This window comes from Leucoraja erinacea, chromosome 22, assembly GCF_028641065.1.
Source record: "Leucoraja erinacea ecotype New England chromosome 22, Leri_hhj_1, whole genome shotgun sequence".
NCBI classification, from domain to species: domain Eukaryota; kingdom Metazoa; phylum Chordata; class Chondrichthyes; order Rajiformes; family Rajidae; genus Leucoraja; species Leucoraja erinaceus.
Genome location: NC_073398.1, coordinates 35,127,336 through 35,148,119, shown reverse-complemented (window position 1 = coordinate 35,148,119; position 20,784 = coordinate 35,127,336). Strand labels below are relative to the sequence as shown.

The window sequence follows — 20,784 nt, the reverse complement described above, 5'->3', positions numbered from 1 at the left end:
ACTGGGACATGTTGGGTGACAATAGACAATCGGTGCAGGAGTAGGCCATTCGGCCCTTCGAGCCAGCACCGCCATTCAATGTGATCATGGGTTGGTGTGGGCAAGTTGGGCCGAAGGGCCTGTTTCCCTGCTGTGTCACTCTATAACTCTGATGACTAAATGTGAATTAACAAGGGATGAAGAAATGAACTTTTGTTTATTTTGCAGGTGTTTTTTGTCGAGTCTGTCTGTGATGATCCGAGTATAGTAGCTGCTAATATAATGGTAAGTGGTGGTTAGTTTAACATTGACTTGTTTTGAAGGGCCTGTCCCACCTAGGCGACTCTTTAGGGGACTGCCAGGGACTATTTTTTAATGGAATTCACCTACGTCTACTGGAATTAACCTACGACAGCAAAAATTGTTGCGGAAAATTTTTCAACATGTTGAAGATTTTGTGGCAGTCGCCCAAAATATCACCCAAGTGGGACACACCCAAACTCTTCTGTTCCACTACATTCCTTCCTCTGCATTCACAATTCGCACCTCTTCTCTTCTTATCTTGTGCCTTTTTAGTCTTTATCAGGTTTCGCCCATCGAGTCTACTCCATCATTCAATCATGGCTGATCTATCTCTCCCTCTCAACCCCATTCTCCTGCCTTCTCCCCATGGAAGGTCACAGAAGGCAGTGGAGGCCAATTCACTGGATGTTTTCAAGAGTTAGATTTAGCTCTTGGGGCCAACTGTGTTGTGGTGAATCCCTGGAATTCTCTGCCACAGAGGGTAGTTGAGGCCAGTTCATTGGCTATATTTAAGAGGGAGTTAGATGTGGCCCTTGTGGCTAAGGGGATCAGAGGGTATGGAGAGAAGGCAGGTACGGGATACTGAGTTGGATGATCAGCCATGATCATATCGAATGGCGGTGCAGGCTCGAAGGGCCGAATGGCCTACTCCTGCACCTAATTTCTATGTTTCTATCTGAATCGAGGGATATGGGGAGAAGGCAGGAACGGGTTACTGATTGTGGATGATCAGCCATGATCACATTGAATGGCGGTGCTGGCTCGAAGGGCAGAAAGGCCTCCTCCAGCACCTATTGTCTATGTTTCTTTCACCACTGACGCCCGTACCAATCAAGAATCTTTGTCCAATTATTTGACTATCAATTAAAAATAAAAATATTGTCTGAATATCAAAATTAATATTTTAATAATTCAAATATTGGCAATCAAGAAGGATCCCGACCCAGAACGACACCTATCCATGTTCTCCACAGATGCTGCCTGACCCGCTGTGTTACTCCAGCACTCTGTGAAACGTCGCCTATCCATGTTCTCCACAGATGCTGCCTGACCCGCTGAGTTACTCCAGCACTCTGTGAAACGTCACCTATCCATGTTCTCCACAGATGCTGCCTGACCCGCTGAGTTACTCCAGCACTCTGTGAAACGTCACCTATCCATGTTCTCCACAGATGCTGCCTGACCCGCTGAGTTACTCCAGCACTCTGTGAAATGCAGCATGTTCCCACAGATCTGCCTGGCCCGCTGATGGAGCGAAGGAAATAGGCAACGTTTCGGGCCGAAACCCTTCTGGAAATAGGCAACGTTTTGGGCCGAAACCCGGAAGGGTTTCGACCCGAAACGTTACCTATTTCCTTAGCTCCATAGATGCTGCTGCACCCGCTGAGTTACTCCAGCATCCTGTGAAACGTCACCTATCCATGTTCTCCACAGATGCTGCCTGACCCGCTGAGTTACTCCAGCACTCTGTGTCTGACTCTTATCTGCCTGCATATACTCCATATCATTCCATTCCCTGTTTATCCATATGCCTATCTGAAAGCCTCCTTAATGAATGAATACATTTATAACCATATAACAATATAACAATTACAGCACGGAAACAGGCCATCTCGGCCTTACAAGTCCGTGCCGAACAACTTTTTTTCCCTTAGTCCCACCTGCTTGCACTCATACCATAACCCTCCATTCCCTTCTCATCCATATACCTATCCAATTTATTTTTAAATGATACCAAAGAACCTGTCTCCACCACTTCCACTGGAAGCTCATTCCACACCGCTACCACTCTCTGAGTGAAGAAGTTCCCCCTCATGTTACCCCTAAACTTCTGTCCCTTAATTCTGAAGTCATAAATGAATAAATTTATTGGCCAAGTATTCACATACAAGGGATTTGCCTAGGTGCTCCGCCCGCAAGTGTCAACATGACATGCAGGTGACGTTTCGGGTCGAGACCCAGAAAGCATCTATGGTCTCGACCCGAAACGTCACCTATTCTTTTGCTCCATAGATGCTGCCTCACCCGCTGAGTTTCTGCATTTTTGTCTACCTTCGATTTTTCCAGCATCTGCAGTTCCTTCTTAAACATGACATACAGTGACAGTTCGGAATGACACGCAATGTGTCTTTTATCCGTCTCAACTACATCACAGTCTTTGTAGTCGGGACTTTCATATGAAGAAAGACTGGATAGACTTGGCTTGTACTCGCTAGAATTTAGAAGATTGAGGGGGGATCTTATAGAAACTTACAAAATTATTAAGGGGTTGGACAGGCTAGATGCAGGAAGATAGTTCCCGATGTTGGGGAAGTCCAGAACAAGGGGTCACAGTTTAAGGATAAGGGGGAAATCTTTTAGGACCGAGAGGAGAAAGTCATTTTTCACACAGAGAGTGGTGAATCTGTGGAATTCTCTGCCACAGAAGGTAGTTGAGGTCACAGTTCATTGGCTATATTTAAGAGGGAGTTAGATGTGGCCCTTGTGGCTAAAGGGATCAGGGGGTATGGAGAGAAGGCAGGTACAGGATACTGAGATGGATGATCAGCCATGATCATATTGAATGGCGAATGGTGCAGGCTCGAAGGGCCGAATGGCCTACTCCTGCACCTATTGTCTATGTTTCTATGTTTATCGTGTCTGTTGTTTGTAAGGCAGCATCTGCAGTTCCTTGTGTTTACATTCTGTGATGTATTGTGTGTTTTGAATGAGTGTTTTAAATCTCGCCAGGATGTGAAAGTGTCCAGTCCCGATTATCTGGACTGCAACCGGGCTGATGCAATGGAGGACTTCCTAAAGAGAATCGAGTGTTACAAAGCAACCTACCAACCTTTAGACCCAGATCATTATGACAAGTGAGTATGATTGTTCACTTAGTCCTCTTGTGGAAACAGCCTCAACTTGCCCACACCGGCCAACATGCCCACACCGGCCAACATGCCCCATCTCCACTAGTCCCACCTGCCTGCGTTTGGCCCATATCCTTCTAAACTTGGGGGTGGGGAACCTGCGGCCTTTTAGGCCTTTAAGTGCGGCCTTTTGAATGAAGAGAGTTCCAGAGATTCACCACTCTGTGTGAAGAACTTTTTTCACACAGAGAGTGGTGAATCTCTGGAACTCTCTGCCACAGAGGGTATTTCCCCCCAGTTCATTGGCTATATTTAAGAGGGAGTTAGATGGGCCCTTGTGGCTCGCGGATCAGGGGTATGGAGAGAAGGCAGGTACAAACATACCGAGTTGGATCACATATTCCATGATCATATTAAATATGGCGGTGCAGAAGAAAAAAAGGAATGGCCTACTCCTGCAGCTAATTTCATGTTTGATGAAGCCCCAATTTTGTACCCCAAATCCTTTTATTTCATTAATGTTTTTGTTCCGACTTTTATTATTTTCACTCCAGAAAATTTAAAATAAGTAGAACATACTAAAGAGTAAGATAGAGATTTAAATAAATAATTCCAGCATCTGTGCACCAGTTCCCTGGGAACTGAGATGCGCATTATTGCAGTTAATTATATTCTGCACTCTTGTATCTTCCTCTTTGCTCTGCCTTTTTACTGGAGTTTGAAAATAATCAAAGGATATGGGGACATTAATGAAAATAAAAGGATTTGTTCCACAAATTTGGGATGATAGAATGATCACATTAGCTGTTTTTTAGGCCTTTTTCCCTTCGAGCCTGCACCGCCATTCAATATGTAAAAGAATATGTGATTCTGTTCAACTCAGTATCCTGTAGTTTGCCTTTTTTCCACAATCCCTGAGCCCCTTGCCACAGGGGTCTACAGCTTAAGGATAAGGGGGAAATCCCTCAAAACCCTCTGTGGAGAGAACTTTTTTCACACAGAGAGTGGTGACTCTCTGGAAACTCTCTGCCACAGAGGGTAGTTGAGGCCAGTTCATTGGCTATATTTAAGAGGGACTCTCTTCATTCAAAAGGCCGCACTTAAAGGGGGTAAGGAGAGAAGGCAGGTACGGGATACTGAGTTGGATGATCAGCCATGATCATATTGAATGGCGGTGCAGGCTAGAAGGGCCGAATGGCCTACTCCTGCACTTAATTTCTATGTTTTCCCTTTTTTCTTCTTCCCACAATATTTAATATGTAAAAGAATATGTGATTCTGTTCCATTCTGTTTGTAGTTTGTTTTTGATTGCCACTTTTCATTTGACTGCACATCTTGTATGTGTATGTGACGAATTGACTTGACTTGAATGGGGGTGCAGGCTCGAAGGGCCGAATGGCCTACTCCTGCAACTATTGTCTATTGACGTGATAACTGCGCTAACAGTGCGATGCTTCTCTCTCTCCTCCATCTCCGCATCACTTTAGGGACCTGTCGCTCATCAAGGTGATTAATGTGGGCCGTAGGTTCCTGGTGAACCGGGTGCTGGATCACATCCAGAGCAAGATTGTCTACTACCTGATGAACATCCACGTCCATCCACGCACCATCTACCTGTGTCGCCATGGTGAAAGTGACTACAACCTGAAGGGAAGAATCGGCGGCGACTCTGGCCTCTCGTACAGAGGGAAGAAGGTACGAGTGGGTTTCAGGAGTGGGCCTGTACTCGTAGATACATAAAGCAGGAGCCCTTCGAGCCATTCAATATGATCATGGCTGATCATTCAAAATCAGTACCCCGTTCCTGCTTTTTCCCCCCATATCCCTTGATTCCATTAGCCCCTAAGAGCTAAATCTAACTCTCTCTTGAAAACATCCAGTGAATTGGCCTCCACTGCCTTCTGTGGCAGAGATTTCCACCAATTCACCTCTTTGGGTGAAAAAGGACACCTGGAACAGCGCATACAGAGTTGCTGCCTCACCCGCTGAGTTCTCCAGCATTTTGTGTCTACCTAAGATTTTCAAATTGGTCGTATACGCCTGTTCTGTTTGCAGTATCCATCAGCAGAGCTGTTCATTGATGGGATGTGTGTATTTAGACAGTTCTTTGTCCGCGATATCCCAACTATCTTTAGAGATGCACGCATTTTTATATTTTAAAACAAATGAACAAAGGTCTTGACCTGAAATGCCACCTGTCCATGTTCTTCAGAGATGCTGCCTGACCTGCTGAGTTACTCCAGCACTCTACCATTTTTTAATTTTTTTTTTTGCAATCTGCAGTTCCTACTTTAAGCAAAGCGCTCTCTCTGGATCACCTTTTCACATGAGGACTTTATGAAACTTCTTGTGACAAAAGGTTTCGTTTAGTTTTTCGTCACGTGTACCGAGGTACAGTGAAAAGATTTTGTCCTGTGCTAACCAGTCAGCAGGAAGACAACACATGATTACAATCGAGCCGTCCACAGTGTATAAATACATGATAATAATGAAAAAGAGACACACAAAATGCTGGAGTAACTCAGCGGGACATGCGGCATCTCTAGAGAGAAGGGGTGGGTGACGTTTCGGGTCGAGACCCTTCTTCAGATAACAATAATAATAATTAGTGTAAGGTAGAGCCAGCAAAATCCAATCAAGATTAGTCTGAGGGTCACCAATGAGGTAGATAGTAGTTCAGGACTGCTCTCGTGTTGTGGTGGGATGGTTCAGTTGCCTGATAACAGCCAGGAAGAAACTGTCCCTGAATCTGGAGGTGTGCGTTTTCACATTTTTTTTTTCCCCCTGCCAGTTTTCCTCGGCATTAAGAACCTTCCTGGAGGAGCAGAACATTAAGGACCTGAAGGTCTGGACCAGTCAGCTGAAGCGGACAATCCAGACTGCGGAAGTCTTGGACGAGCAGTATGAGCAGTGGAAGGCACTCAACGAGATCGACGCGGTGAGTTCCACCTTTTAAGTTCCAGGAGCAGAATTTGGCCATTCGGCCCATCGCGTCTACTCCACCATTCAATCGTGGCTGATCCATCTCTCCCTCCTAACCCCATTCTCCTGCCTTCTCCCCATAACCCTCGACCCCTGTACTAATCAAGAATCCATCACCACATTAAAAAATATCCACTGACTTGTCCTCCACAGCCGTCTGTGACAATGAATTCCACAGATTCACCACCCTGTGAGTGTAGAAATTCCTCCTTGTCTCCTTCCTAAAGGAACGTCCTTTAATTCATAGGCTGTGCCCTCTGGTCCTGGTCTCTCCCACTAGTGGAAACATCTAAAGCTGGTCCATTCCATCCAGGCCTTTCACTATTCGGTGAAGAAAACTTCATTGAAGAAAACTTGTACATTTTATTTAACAGTGTCAAACGCAGCAGCTGTTCGCAACAGTCCACTAGACTGTTCATTGAACAAAGATTAATCTGATCTCTAGGCATCTTGCAACTCAGTGGCGTGAAAACATTGATTTCTCTAATTTCAAGTAACCCCAATATCCCCTCTCTCCTCCCCCACCCTAGTCATCCTGCATGTTTCATTGTTCATATCCATTTAGTATCACCTTTTCCCACAGCAAACAATGGACCATTGTGGGCTCCACTGTTCCCGGGTCATCGGTTTGCTTTGTTCCAAACCTTTTCATAGCTCTAGTTCCCTCTCCCCTGATTCTCAGTTTGAAGAAGGGGTCCCGACCCGAAACGTCACCTATTCCTTCGCTCCACAGATGCTGCCTGACCCGCTGAGTTACTCCAGCACTCTGTGAAACGTCACCTATCCATGTTCTCCACAGATGCTGCCTGACCCGCTGAGTTACTCCAGCACTGTGAAACGTCACCTATCCATGTTCTCCACAGATGCTGCCTGACCCACTGAGTTACTCCAGCACTCTATGTCTGACTCTTATCTGCCTGCATATACTCCATATCCTTCCATTCTCTCTTTATCCATATGCCTATCTGAAAGCCTCCTAAATGAATGAATACGTTGCTTGGCCAAGTATTCCCATACAAGGGATTTGCCTTGGTGCTCCGCCCGCAAGTGACAACATGACATACAGGTGACGTTTCGGGTCGAGACCTGGAAAGCATCTATGGAGCGAAGGAATAGGCGACGTTTCGGGTCGAGACCCTTCCGGGTCTCGACCCAAAACGTCACCTATTCCTTCGCTCCATAGATGCAGCCTGACCCGCTGAGTTACTCCAGCACTCTGGGTTGGCTGTGGAGAAAAGACCCCCCCCGTGCCTGCCGATGCCATATGACCATCTCCCGCGGCTCCTGGTTTCGAAACGTCCCGGAGGTCGGGAGAACTGACTGGGATTTTTCCCCACTGATCCAGGGTGTCTGCGAGGACATGACCTATGAGGAGATAAAGGAACGACATCCGGAGGAATACACGCTCCGTGAGCAAGACAAGTACTACTACCGATACCCGACGGGAGAGGTAAGTTCCCGCTGCTGCTGACTTTACGCGGGCTATGGAGCGTGGGGGATTAACGGTGTCTTTCAACAGCAGGATAGTAGCCACTGGTTCATTTCTTCATAATCTATTCTTGCTATTGAGGGAGCCCAGTGTAGGTTCACAAGGTTAATTCCCGGGATGGCGGGACTGTCATATGCTGAGAGAATGGAGCGGCTGGGCTTGTACACTCTGGAGTTTAGAAGGATGAGAGGGCATCTCATTGAAACATAAGGTTGTTAAGGGTTTGGACATGCTGGAGGCATGAAATGTGTTCCCGATGTTGGGGGAGTCCAGAACCAGGTGCCACACACAATTTAAGAATAAGGGGTAAGCCATTTAGAACGGAGACGAGGAAACACTTTTTCTCACAGAGAGTTGTGAGTCTGTGGAATTCTCTGCCTTGGAGGTTGGTGGAGGCTGGTTTCTCTGGATGCTTTGAAGAGAGAGCTAGATAGGGCTCTTAAAGATAGCGGAGTCGGGGGATAAGGGGAGAAAGCAGGAACGGGGTACTGATTGGGGATGATCAGCCATGATCACATTGAATGGCGGTGCTGGCTCGAAGGGCCGAATGGCCTACTGCACCTACTGTTAATGTCTATTGCATACAAACCGAAGCCAATTAACCTATAAGCACCTGCAGGTCTTTGGAGTGTGGGAGGAAACGGGAGCACCCGGAGATTGAGAGGGGATCTTATAGAAACTTACAAATTTCTTGAGGGGTTGGACTGGCTAGATGCAGGAAGATTGTTCCCGATGTTGGGGAAGTCCAGGACAAGGGGTCACAGCTTAAGGATAAGGGGGAAATCCTTTAAAACCGAGATGAGAAGAACTTTTTTCACACAGAGAGTGGTGAATCTCTGGAACTCTCTGCCACAGAGGGTAGTCGAGGCCACAGTTCATTGGCTATATTTAAGAGGGAGTTAGATGTGGCCCTTGTGGCTAAGGGGATCAGGGGGTATGGAGAGAAGGCAGGTACGGGATACTGAGTTGGATGATCAGCCATGATCATATTGAATGGCGGTGCAGGCTCGAAGGGCCGAATGGCCTACTCCTGCACCTAATTTCTATGTTTCTTTGTTTCTAACACCCACGGGGAGATCGTGCAAACTCCGCGCAGACAGCACCCGTAGTTAGGGTTGAACCCGGGTCCCTGGCGCTGTGAGGCAGCGACTCTACCTGCTGCGCCACCGTGACGCCCATTGGAGGATGTAAAATTGAGAGCGTAAAGTGCATGAAGCTGTGGGGTTTTAACTGCACCTTTTTTATATTTAGTCCTATCAGGACTTGGTCCAACGCCTGGAGCCAGTTATTATGGAGCTGGAGAGACAGGGCGATGTCCTGGTCATTTGTCACCAAGCCGTCATGCGGTGTCTCCTTGCGTACTTCCTGGATAAAAGTGCAGGTAGGAGTTCAGTTCATAGTTTGTTGTCCCGTGTACCGAGGTACAGTGAAAAGCTTTTGTTGCGCGCTAACCAGTCAGCGGAAAGACAATGCACAATTACAATCAAAGCCGTCCACAGTGTACAGATACAGGATATCGGGAAGGTAGACAAAAGTGCTGGAGAAACTCAGCGGGTGCAGCAGCATCTATGGAGCGAAGGAAATAGGCAACGTTTTGGGACGAAACCCTCTGGAAATAGGCAACGTTGCCTATTTCCTTCAGATTCAGATTCAATTTTAATTGTCATTGTCAGTGTACAGTACAGAGAGAACGAAATGCATTAATTGGGTATGCGAAATGCATTCCTTCGCTCCATAGATGCTGCTGCACCCGCTGAGTTTCTCCAGCACTTCGATTTTCCAGCATCTGCTGTTCCTTCTTAAACAGGACAAAGGGAATAACGTTTAGTGCAAGGTAAAGCCAGCAAAGTCCGATCAAGGATAGTCCAAGGGTCTCCAATGAGGTAGATAGTAGTTCAGGACCGCTCTCTGGTTGGGGTAGGATGGTTCAGTTCAGTTCAATTCAATTCAATTTATTTGTCATTTGGACCCCTTGAGGTCCAAACGAAATGACGTTTCTGCAGCCATACATTACAAACAAATAGACCCAAGACACAACATAATTTACATAAACATCCATCACATTGCTGTGATGGATGGCCAAAAAAACTTATCTCTCCACTGCAAAATCCCCCACCCCCCCGATGTCAGAGTCAAAGTCAAAGCCCCCAGCTGGCGATGGCGATTGTCCCGCGGCCATTAAAGCCACGCCGGGTGATGCAAGGTCGCACACTGGGTCTGCCTGATAACAGCCGGGAAGAAACTGTCCCTGAATCTGGAGGTGTGTGTGCGTTCGTTTTCACACTTCTGTACCTCTTGCCAGAGGGGAGAAGAGGGAGTGGCCGGGGGGTGAGACTGGTCCTTGATGATGCTGCTGGCCTTGCCGAGGCAGCGTGAGGTGTAGATGGAGTCGCTGGGCGGTGAACGAGGAGACATTGGGGCCCTGTGGAGCTCAATTCTTCCGTCACGACCTGAGCCGCTGAGTTACTCCAGCATTTTGTATCTTGGGGAATGTGTGAGTCTGCGACCCCAGTTTGCAGTCTACTGACGGTGTGTTTCTATTGCAGATGAGCTGCCCTATCTCAAGTGCCCCCTTCACACCGTGCTGAAGTTAACTCCATTTGCTTACGGTAAGTTGTGTGCTCTGACCAACGCTCTTGGGATAGTTACAGCGCGGAAACAGGCCCTTCGGCCCACATTGACCAACATGGCCCATCTACACTAGCCCCACCTGCCTGCGTTTGGACCATTCCCCTGGAAAAAAAACAGCCAATAGATGCAGGAGTAGGCCATTCAGCCCTTCGAGCCAACACCACCATTGAGTGTGATCATGGCTGATCATCCCCAATCAGTACCCCGTTCCTGCCTTCTCCCCTGACTCTGCTGTCTTTAAGAGTCCTATCCAGCTCTCTCTTGAGAGTATCCAGAGAACCGGCCTCCACTGCCCGCTGAGGCAGTGAATTCCACAGACTCGCAACTCTCTGTGAGAAAAAGTGTTTCCTCGTCTCCGTTCTAAATGGCTTACCCCTTATTCTTAAACTGTGTGTGGCCCCTAATTCTGGACTCCCCCCAACATCGGGAACACGTTTCCTGCCTCTAGCGTGTCCAAACCCTTAATCATCTTGTATGTCTCAACAAACCTGTCCTACCCATGTAATATTCTTAAACATTGCGATAGTCCCAGCCTCGACTGCCTCCTCCAGCAGCTCGTCCCATACACCCACCGCCCTTTGTGTTTTAAATTGAGCTGAATGATGGATTTACCGTTCTCTTCCAGGGTGCAAGGTGGAGTCCATCTTCCTCAACGTAGAGGCTGTCAACACTCACAGAGACCGGCCGGAGGTGAGTGTTCCGTTTGTTGGGTGTTGCCCAGCAACCTGGTTTAGCGCCAATTCCAACGGATCAATGGTGTCTTTATTGCCTCTGGTCCCAGACTCTCCCACAGGTGGAAACATCCTCTCCACATCCACTCTATCCAGGCCTTTCACCACTCGGCGAGTTTCAATCAGGCCCCCCCCTTCTAAACTCCAGCGTGTACAGTCCCAGTGCTGTCAAACGCTCATCGTAGGTTTTCACGGTGGTGCAGCGCTAGAGCTACTGCCTCGCCAGGGACCCGGGTTTGATTCCTGGTGCTGTCTGTACGGAGTTTGCACGTTCTCCCCGTGACCTGCATGGGTTTTCTCGGAGATCTTCGGTTTCCTCCCACACTCCCAAGACGTGCAGGTTTGTAGGTTAATTGGCTTGGTGTAAATGTAAAATTGTCCCCAGTGTGTATATACAGTAGTGTTAGTGGTTGGTGTGGGCTCGGTGGGCTGAAGAGCCTGTTTCCGTACTATCTCCACACTAAACTGAAAGGACCCTCTCCAGCGCCAACACATCCCTTCTTCGACATGAATAGGCAAAGTTTGGTCGGAGCCTGTTTTGGGTCCCGACCCGAAACGTCACCTATCCATGTTCTCCACAGATGCTGCCTGACCCGCTGAGTTACTCCAGCACTCTGTGAAACGTCACCTATCCATGTTCTCCACAGATGCTACCTGACCCGCTGAGTTACTCCAGCACTCTGTGCAACGTCACCTATCCATGTTCTCCACAGATGCTGCCTGACCCGCCGAGTTACTCCAGCACTCTGTGAAACGTCACCTATCCATGTTCTCCACAATGCTGCCTGAAGGAGTTTCCAGCACCTGTGAAACGTCACCTATCCATGTTCCTTAGATGCTGCCTGGCCCGCTGAGTTGTGGTGCAGCAGCATCTATGGAGCAAAGCTGAGGCAACGTTTCGGGCCGAAACCCCTGGAAATAGGCAACGTTTGGGCCAAACCCGGATTTCGACCCGAAACGTTGCCTATTTCCTTAGCTCCATAGATGCTGCCTGACCCGCTGAGTTACTCCAGCACTCTGTGAAACATCACCTATCCATGTTCTCCACAGATGCTGCCTGACCCGCTGAGTTACTCCAGCACTCTTGTCTTTTTTTTTTTTAAACCAGCATCTGCAATTCCTTGTGTCTTTGTTGCAATTTAACTTTGATTTGAAATATTAAACCCAGCCCAATCTCCTTATTTAGAATAATTTCTATAATGCTACACAGGCAAGAATATAGGTTGAGTGATTACTAACAATCTAACATTAGTTCATAATATTCAAATCTTTTGTGTATGTTAAAATGGTTCATCTGCTGAATTAATTGGAGTCCTTAATATTTAAGATGGTGATTTTTATTTATATTTTATTTTTTTGAAAACCGCTGGAAAAGTCATCGGCTGAAATAAAAATTGAACAAAGATTTAATGGGGTTGAGAGGGAGAGATCGATCAGCCATGATTGACTGGTGGAGTAGACTGGATGGGCCGAATGGCCTAATTCTGATCCTATCAGTTGCGAACTTTGCACCTGTAGTCACAATTCTCACTCGTTATTTCCAAATTAAATTTAAATTGATTTAGTGTTTTTGTGGTGGGTTCAATGGGTTCCGAATACTGGCTGATTCCAGACAACAGATCGAAAGTCATAAACACACACACACTAGACTCCCGAAATGCTGCCTGACCCGCTGAGTTACTCCAGCATTTTGTGTCTACCTAAAGCCAATCAAACCATTCTTAAATCCACACAAGCTGACCTCTCATCTATAGATAGTTCAGAAAGTTGGCGTGGGGCAGCTGGTGAAGCTGCCAGATACCCGGGTTCGATCCTGATCTTGGGTACTGTCCATGTGGAGTTTGCACGTTCTCTCACTGGCCGTGTGCAGGTCAGTTGTTTTGGCCTCTGTTAATTGCTGCTGGCGTGTAGGAAGTGAAAGCGTGGGAACATGCAGTTGTACAGGGTCTTGGTAAGACCACACCTGGAGTATTGCGTACAGTTTTGCTCTCCTAATCTGAGGAAGGACATTCTTGCCATAGAGGGAGTACAGAGAAGGTTCACCAGACTGATTCCTGGGATGTCAGGACTTTCATATGAAGAAAGACTGGATAGACTTGGCTTGTACTCGCTAGAATTTAGAAGATTGAGGGGGGATCTTATAGAAACGTGCAAAATTCTTAAGGGGTTGGACAGGCTAGATGCAGGAAGATTGTTCCTGATGTTGGGGAAGTCCAGAACAAGGAGTCACAGTTTAAGGATAAGGGGGAAATCTTTTGGGACCGAGATGAGAAAATCATTTTTTACACAGAGAGTGGTGAATCTGCGGAATTCTCTGCCACAGAAGGTAGTTGAGGCCACAGTTCATTGGCTATATTTATGAGGGAGTTAGATGTGGCCCTTGTGGCTAAGGGGATCGGGGGTTATGGAGAGAAGGCAGGGATGGGATACTGAGTTGGATGATCAGCCATGATCATATTGAATGACGGTGCAGGCTCGAAGGGCTGAATGGCCTACTCCTGCACCTATTTTCTATGTAATATGGAACTATTGTATGGGCGGCCTATGGCTGGCACGGGCTGGATGGGCCGAAGGGCCTGTGTTTCCAAGCCGTGTCTCTGCACGATAAATAGTTCTCAGCCCTGGGAGCAAGTGCCGTCACCATTAAATGTTGACGGCACTTTGCAGAAGTCGAGAATCTCGCCCCACCCCCTCCGACACTCTGGATTTGGGGCGCAGCGAGTCTCGGCGGAAGGGGGGGGGGAGGGGGGGGGGGAGGGGTTATAAAAAAGTTTTTTATTTTGCAATGCTCCTGTGGTGATTCGGCTTTTTAAAAAAGAGGGGGGGGCGGGTTCTGTGTGCCCCCCCCCCCCCCCCCCCCTCTCCGCTCCCCAGGACGTCGGCAAGAAGGGAGCAAACCCTCTCATGCGGCGCAATAGCGTCACGCCTCTGGCCAGCCCCGAACCCAACAAAAAGCCGCGCATGGAAGGGCCAGACGACCGCCTGGCCTCCTCCTCCTCCCTGGCCACTGCCCTCTGTCTGGCCTCTGACGGCTCCGCTCCCCTGCCTGGACAAGTTAGTCGATTGTTCTGTACTGTTTACGGCTTTGCTACTGCTGCCGCCCGCCTCTGCTGCTTGTGTGGGGAGTTTACAGCGAGCCGTTTGCCGAGATCAATAACCGTACTAATGCTGCCTCTGTCGCTGTGCTTGGAGCTGTGGCAAATGTGTGGGTGTTAATCTCAAGTCGCGGAGCTGTCTGGGACCCGCTTGCTGCTTCATGGTTTATTTCCGGGACTTTCCCATCGAAGACTATTTTGTCATCGGCGCATCTTTTGAAAGTCAATTTTTTTCAAGTCATTTGCTGTTTTTATTTGGAATGTTGGCTTTTCCATTTGTCGAGGCCATTGCAATGGTGGGGAGTGTGGTCTGTGTGATGGACTGGGCTACATCCACAATGGTGGGGAGTGTGGTGTGTGTGGGACTGGGCTACATCTACAATGGTGGGGAGGGGTGTGTGTGATGTGGGCTGTGTGTGTGTGATGGACTGGCTACATCTACAATGGGGGGGAGTGTGGTGTGCGTGGGACTGGGCTACTTCTACAATGGTGGGGGGTGTGGTGTGTGTGTGTGTGTGGACTGGGCTACATCTACAATGGTGGGGAGTGTGGTGTGTGTGATGGACTGGGCTACATCTACAATGGTGGGGAGTGTGGTGTGTGTGATGGACTGGGCTACATCTACAATGGTGGGGAGTGTGGTGTGTGTGATGGACTGGGCTAGAGTGTGCTAAGTGGTCATTTTTACTTGTACTAAGTAAGAACACAGCAGGCAGTGAAGAAAGCGAATGGTATGTTGGCCTTCATAACGAGAGGAGTTGAGTATAGGAGCAAAGAGGTCCTTCTGCAGTTGTGCAGGGCCCTAGTGAGACCACACCTATAATACAATATACAATACAATATTTATTACATGTCATTTGAGGCTCAAACGAAATTCCGTTTCCACAGCTATACAAACAAAAGACAATTTCCTACAGACATACACACAATTTAATTTACAGAAACATCCATCACAGTGAACCTACTGTGATGATAGGCAAAGTCTTTTCTCTCCCCTGTTCTCCATTTCTCTCCCGATGTCGAAGCCCCAGGCGGGCGATGATAAGTCCCACGGCCATTTTAGGCAGCGCCGGGCGATGTACGGCCCCGCTCCGGGTCGTTCCAACCCCGCGGCACGGGCTGGAGAAGTCGCGTTGCGGGAGCTCAGAAAAGCGGTCACCCGGACCCGCGAGCTCCCGATATCACAGTCCACCGGACCTGCGGCTGCAGCTGGAGCCTCCGTGCTACATGGTTGGGCTGCAACAGCGAGTCACCACCGCTCCCCACGCTCCGATGCCGGCCAGCCCCACGATGGAAAGTCTGCTGCTCCGCAGGCTCCATGACTGGAGCCCCCCAGGTCGTTCAGGCTGGAGGCCGCTCCACAGTGCTAGGCCCCAACGGCAACAGAGACTCGACAAGGAAAAGGTCGGGTCTCCAATACAGGGAAGAGATTTTAAAAAGTTTCCCCCCCCCCCCCCCCCCCCCCCCCCCCCACATATACAGTTAAAAACACTATTAAAAAACGCAAAAAAACATTTAACTAGACAAAAAAAAAAAAAAAAAAAAAGGTGAGTCACGCCGCCACCTGGAGTATTGTGTGCAGTTGTGGTCCCCTAATTTGAGGAAGGACATTCTTGCTATTGAGGGAGTGCAGCGTAGGTTCACCAGGTTAATTCCTGGGATGGCGGGGCTGTCATATGCTGAGAGAATGGAGCGGCTGGGCTTGTACACCCTGGAGTTTAGAAGGATGAGAGGGGATCTTATTGAAACATATAAGATTGTTAACGATTTGGACACGCTAGAGGTAGGAAACATGTTCCTGATTTTGGGGGAGTCCAGAACCAGGGGCCACAGTTTTAAGAATAAGGGTAAGGCATTTAGAACGGAGACAAGGAAACACTTTTTCACACAGAGTTGTGAGTCTGTGGAATTCTCTGCCTCAGAGGGCATTGGAGGCCGGTTCTCTGGATACTTTCAAGAGAGTTAGATAGGGCTCTTAAAAATAGTGGAGTCAGGGGATATGGGTACTGATTGTGGATGATCAGCCATGATCACATTGAATGGCTCAAATGGCCGAATGGCCTACTCCTGCACCCATTGTCTACATTTCTTTGCGCTGTGTGATGCCAGGCCAAGTCTGCTTTGCTGTCAATAGGATGTTTTATGGCAGGTCTAGAACCTGTGCTTCATTGTAGATATAATGAGTAATACACTGAATCATTTTGACTGAGCTGTCTGGTCTTTCCTTATTTAATAATTTTGTTCTTGTGCTATTTCTCTTTCTCGCCTCTTTCATCTTTCTCTCTAGCCTTTATTAGGAAAGGCTTGTCTGTAAGTATATCTTGTTATTCTCTGTGTGAACGGTTTTTCTCACTGCCCTGTAAATTCATATCGAGATGAAATTTAAACATTATAGGACAGTGCAGAAACAGGCCCTTCGGCCCGCTGAGTCTGCACTGACCAGCGATTCCTTCCCCCTGCACACTAATAGGCCTTTCTCACGGGGCGACTTGACGCAAGATGCAACCAGAGTGAAGTGGTCGTAGTCTAGCACGATATCACACGATATAACGGGGGGTAGACAAAGTGTTCCCACGGTACTCGGCATTTCTGTTATTTGTGCGAGTGACTTGTTCGTCTCCCGAGCTTTCCCGTTAAATCTTGAATGAACATTGTAAACTGTCAAGTGTAATTAAATCATCACGTGGCACAAATGATGGGGGGGAGAGAGAGAAATGAGGGGAGACGTATATACACACACAAAGCAGAGTTTTACTGTGTATGTGGGAGACACAGATGGACTGAGCACAGTACCTCGGTCTTACTGTGTGGGAGAGGGGGAGAAAGAGACGTACACTCACAGAGGCAGAGTCTCTCGGCCTGTGTGAGAGGGAGGGAGAGAGAGAGAGAGGCGCACACACAAGGTGGATGTGAAATCTCACCTGCCTGTTTCAGTGACAGACACCCGCCGCCAGTAAATGAAGACACCCCCATCTGTCTCTCCCTCGACTCCCCCACCTTTCCCTCCCAACTCCAGTCCCGTCCCAACCCCCTGGGAAACTGAAGGGAGCAACAATTAACTGCTGCCTGCCCGCTGAGTTAAAGAGTTCCCACGGTAGTAAGACGATGTTAGTTGCGCCCAAGTTTAAATTTCCAACGTGTGATTCAGAGTAAAGAGTCAGCGCAGAATCCTTGATAATCAAAAACTGTCTGAATCAGCAAGTTAGACACAAAATTCTGGAGTAATTTAGCGGGCCAAGCAGCATCTATCTCTCAAAGAAGTACATGTGAAAACTTTCTCGCGGACCATAAAAATGCGGGACCTTTCAGTAAAGTCCCTTTTAAAGATTATAGTTATTTTCTTGAATCTCATTAACATAACTCGTGAATAAGTTGATGTCCATATGCGGATGCAAATCTTTATTTTTTAAATTCAACCCCACAGAAGACAATTTTTATTCGCCCTCTGTCCCGCCTCCGGGTTCACCGTTCGCAGGAGTTCCCACGGTACACGCAAGAGTCAGTACGGACATCGCACTGGCCACTACGTGCAGATAATGTTGCAATGTTCAACCACAAGTGTACAAGTCACTCTTGGAGAAATTCAAGCTTGTTTGAATTTTCTCCCGAGTCACCAAGTTACACGAGTACCTGCCGTTAGCGCCACTGTGGTCCACGAATGCCGTACGGTTATCGCAACAGGTTCCCACGATGTTCAACTCTGGTTAACTCTTGCGTCAAGTCGCCCTGTGAGAAAGGGGTTTTAACACTATCCTATACACACTAGGGACAATTTACAATTAACCTCCAAACCTGTTTGTATGTTTTAATTTAGTTCAGTTTAAAGAGAATAGCGCTGAAACAGACCCTTTGGCCCATCAAGTCTGTTCTGACCAGAGATCCTCACAAGCTAACACATACCCTACTCGCACCAGGGACAATTTACATTTACACCTACAAACCTGCGCGTCTTTGGAGAGTGGGTGGAAACCGGAGCACCCGGAGAAAACCCACGCAGGTCACGGGGAGAAGGTACAAACTCCGTACAGACAGCGCCCGTAGTCAGGATCGAACCCGGTTCTAGGGCCCTGAGAGACAGCGACTCTACCGCTGTGCCACTGATCTGCCCCGGCCCACTCAGTGCTGTACCTCTTTAAAAATGCTCCTCTGAATTCAGATTTGGCGATGAGTCCTAACCAAACCTGCTTTGTTATAAGCGGGGTCTAATTGAATTTGTGGGATGTTGCTGCAACTTAACTCTGTCATTAAAAGCTCTCTCCCTCTTATTTTCACCGCTTCTTCATCTCTTCCATTGGCCTCAGACGAACTATATTTCACTTTGTATCCTTGCTAATTCTTCAAAGGTAACAAGCTAAATCCATGCTGCTGCCCACAGAAGCTATAGTGTTCTAGCCCTAAAGTCCCCGGTTATTGGGGGAAAAAATGAAACCTTTCACTGGAAGAAGATTCATTTTTTTTGCATTTTAGGATAAATGAACTGTGTGGAGGGTGCTGCTGTTAAGCCAAGCTGGCTCGTGATGCAATGGGGTGTGTTACTTGGGTGGGTTTGTGGGCGAATATACACTGTCAGCTTATTGTCCATGTGTATGTTTCAGGACGAGACCCTTCTTCAGTCTGTAGAAGGGTCTCGACCCAAAACATCACCCATTCCTTCTCTCCAGAGATGCTGCCTGTCCTGCTGAGTTACTCCAGCATTTTGTGTCCACCTTTGATTTTAAACCAGCATCTGCATTTTTTTCCTACACAATATTCTTAGTGTTGTCTTGTATTAAGAATAAGAGTAAGCCATATAGAACGGAGACTAGGGAAACTTTTTCACACAGAGAGTGGTGAGCCTGTGGAATTCTCTGTGGAGGGCAGTGGAGGCAGGTTCTCTGGATACTTTCAAGAGATAACTAGATAGGGCTCTTAAAAAAATAGTGGAGTCGGGGGATATGGAGAGGCGGGAACGGGGTACTGATTGGGGATGATCAGCCATGATCACATTGAATGGCGGTGCTGGCTCGAAGGGCCGAATGGCCTACTCCTGCACCTATTGTCTATTGTTTATATTGCCTCGTGACTTTAGTCCCCTCTGTGAGAGGATGGTAGCAATGGGAAATAATTTACTGGTGTTTAAGAAGGAACTGCATATGCTGTTCGCTGGACACCTCCGCTCGGCCCGCAATAACCAACCTGATCTCCCTGTGGCTCAGCACTTCAACTCCCCCTCCCATTCCCAATCTGACCTTTCTGTCCTGGGTCTCCTCCATGGCCAGAGTGAGCAACACAGGAAATTGGAGGAGCAGCGCCTCATATTCCGCTTGGGCAGTCTGCACCCTAGCGGCATAAACATTGAATTCTCCAATTTCCAGTAGCCCTTGCTGTCTCCTCCCCTTCTCACCTCTCCCTCAGCCCTCGGGCTCCTCCTCTTCCTTTGTCCTTTCTTCTACCCCCCCCTCCACCCTACATCAGTCTGAAAAAGGGTTTCGACCCGAAACGTTGCCTATTTCCTTTGCTCCATAGATGCTGCTGCTCCCGCTGAGTTTCTCCAGCATTTTTGTCTACCAATAATTTACTGGTGTCAGTCGCATATTGTGTTGTGAATGAATACAAATTACAACGGTTTAGGTTTAATGTTCCGAGGTGCAGTGAGAAGCTTTGTTTTGCATGCAATCAGATCAGATAATACCAAACATAAATACAATCAAGTCAAACTCCAGTACAATAGGTAGAGCAAAGGGGAAGATACAGAGTGCAGAATATAGTTCTCAGCATTGTAGCACATCAGTTCCACAGACAAAGTCCAATGTCCGCAATGGGGTAGAGGTGAATCGGACAGTACCCTAGCTTATGGAAGGGCCGTTCAGAAGCCTGATAACAGAGGGGATAACGAGAGTGTGGTGTGTGTGGGACTGGGCTACATCTACAATGGTGGGGAGTGTGGTATGTGTGATGGACTGGGCTACATCTACAATGGTGGGGAGTGTGGTATGTGTGATGGACTGGGCTACATCTACAATGGTGGGGAGTGTGGTATGTGTGATGGACTGGGCTACATCTACAATGGTGGGGAGTGTGGTGTGTTTGCGACTGGGCTACATCTACAATGGTGGCGGGTCTGGTCTGGGTGAGGGAGCTCCAAGCTACTGGGGCCGGGTCAGGTGCTCGATTGTGAACTAAGATCCATGTACCTCCTGCACATCAACCCTTGCAATCGAGCTTCATTTCTGTAGCTGCCTAGCTGGCTTGCATGCATGCAGATGACCATGTATTGTGTTTGCATTTTGATCGTAAATTTAATTTCTCCGATTACAATCCTGATCTCTTCTCCCCACACAGAATGTAAGCGAGATGCCGCGACCTTCGGAAGCCGTGACCATCTCCGTACAAGAATGAATCCTTTTTTTAAAATTAAATTTCGGGAGTGGTTGTATTGGTTTTTTTTAAACAAAAAATAACCCACTCCCCTCCTCGCCCCCCCCCTCCTCCCCTCCCCTTCTGTCGAGAAACACTGGATTGCTTGTTCTGGACTTCAGCAACTTGGATGGACGTTATTGCAGAAGATGGATTATGAAGTTTGGCCCTGAACTTTTACCCGCTGTCTCGCAAGTTTATCTGGTGAACAAAACCCGGTTGTAAATAGCCCGCGGCGTCTCGTTTGCGGGGTGTATTGTATCGTGTACAAAATGTAAATAGCTACACGACTGGATTCTATTTTCCTGTTTCTGTAATCATTGTGATGT

The 20,784-nt window shown here is 47.8% G+C and overlaps 1 protein-coding gene across 4 annotated transcripts in view; it reads left to right on the top strand.

Annotated features, from left to right (window-relative positions):
- The window catches only part of pfkfb3 (6-phosphofructo-2-kinase/fructose-2,6-biphosphatase 3), a 63,233-nt gene extending 42,712 nt beyond the window's left edge, over positions 1–20,521 (top strand). For 2 of the 4 annotated variants that reach the window (XM_055653459.1, XM_055653457.1), the window contains exons 6-15: positions 208–264; positions 3,013–3,137; positions 4,619–4,826; positions 5,923–6,069; positions 7,459–7,563; positions 8,854–8,983; positions 10,149–10,211; positions 10,859–10,923; positions 13,839–14,018; positions 20,381–20,521. In XM_055653459.1, coding sequence (XP_055509434.1) covers positions 208–264; positions 3,013–3,137; positions 4,619–4,826; positions 5,923–6,069; positions 7,459–7,563; positions 8,854–8,983; positions 10,149–10,211; positions 10,859–10,923; positions 13,839–14,018; positions 20,381–20,437 — 1,137 coding nt within the window. In that variant the 3' untranslated portion in view covers positions 20,438–20,521. Of the gene's footprint in view, positions 1–207; positions 265–3,012; positions 3,138–4,618; positions 4,827–5,922; positions 6,070–7,458; positions 7,564–8,853; positions 8,984–10,148; positions 10,212–10,858; positions 10,924–13,838; positions 14,019–16,346; positions 16,370–20,380 lie in introns of all 4 variants that reach the window. The other 2 variants (XM_055653458.1, XM_055653460.1) reach the window with 2 other exon arrangements.
- Positions 20,522–20,784: the final 263 nt, after the last annotated feature.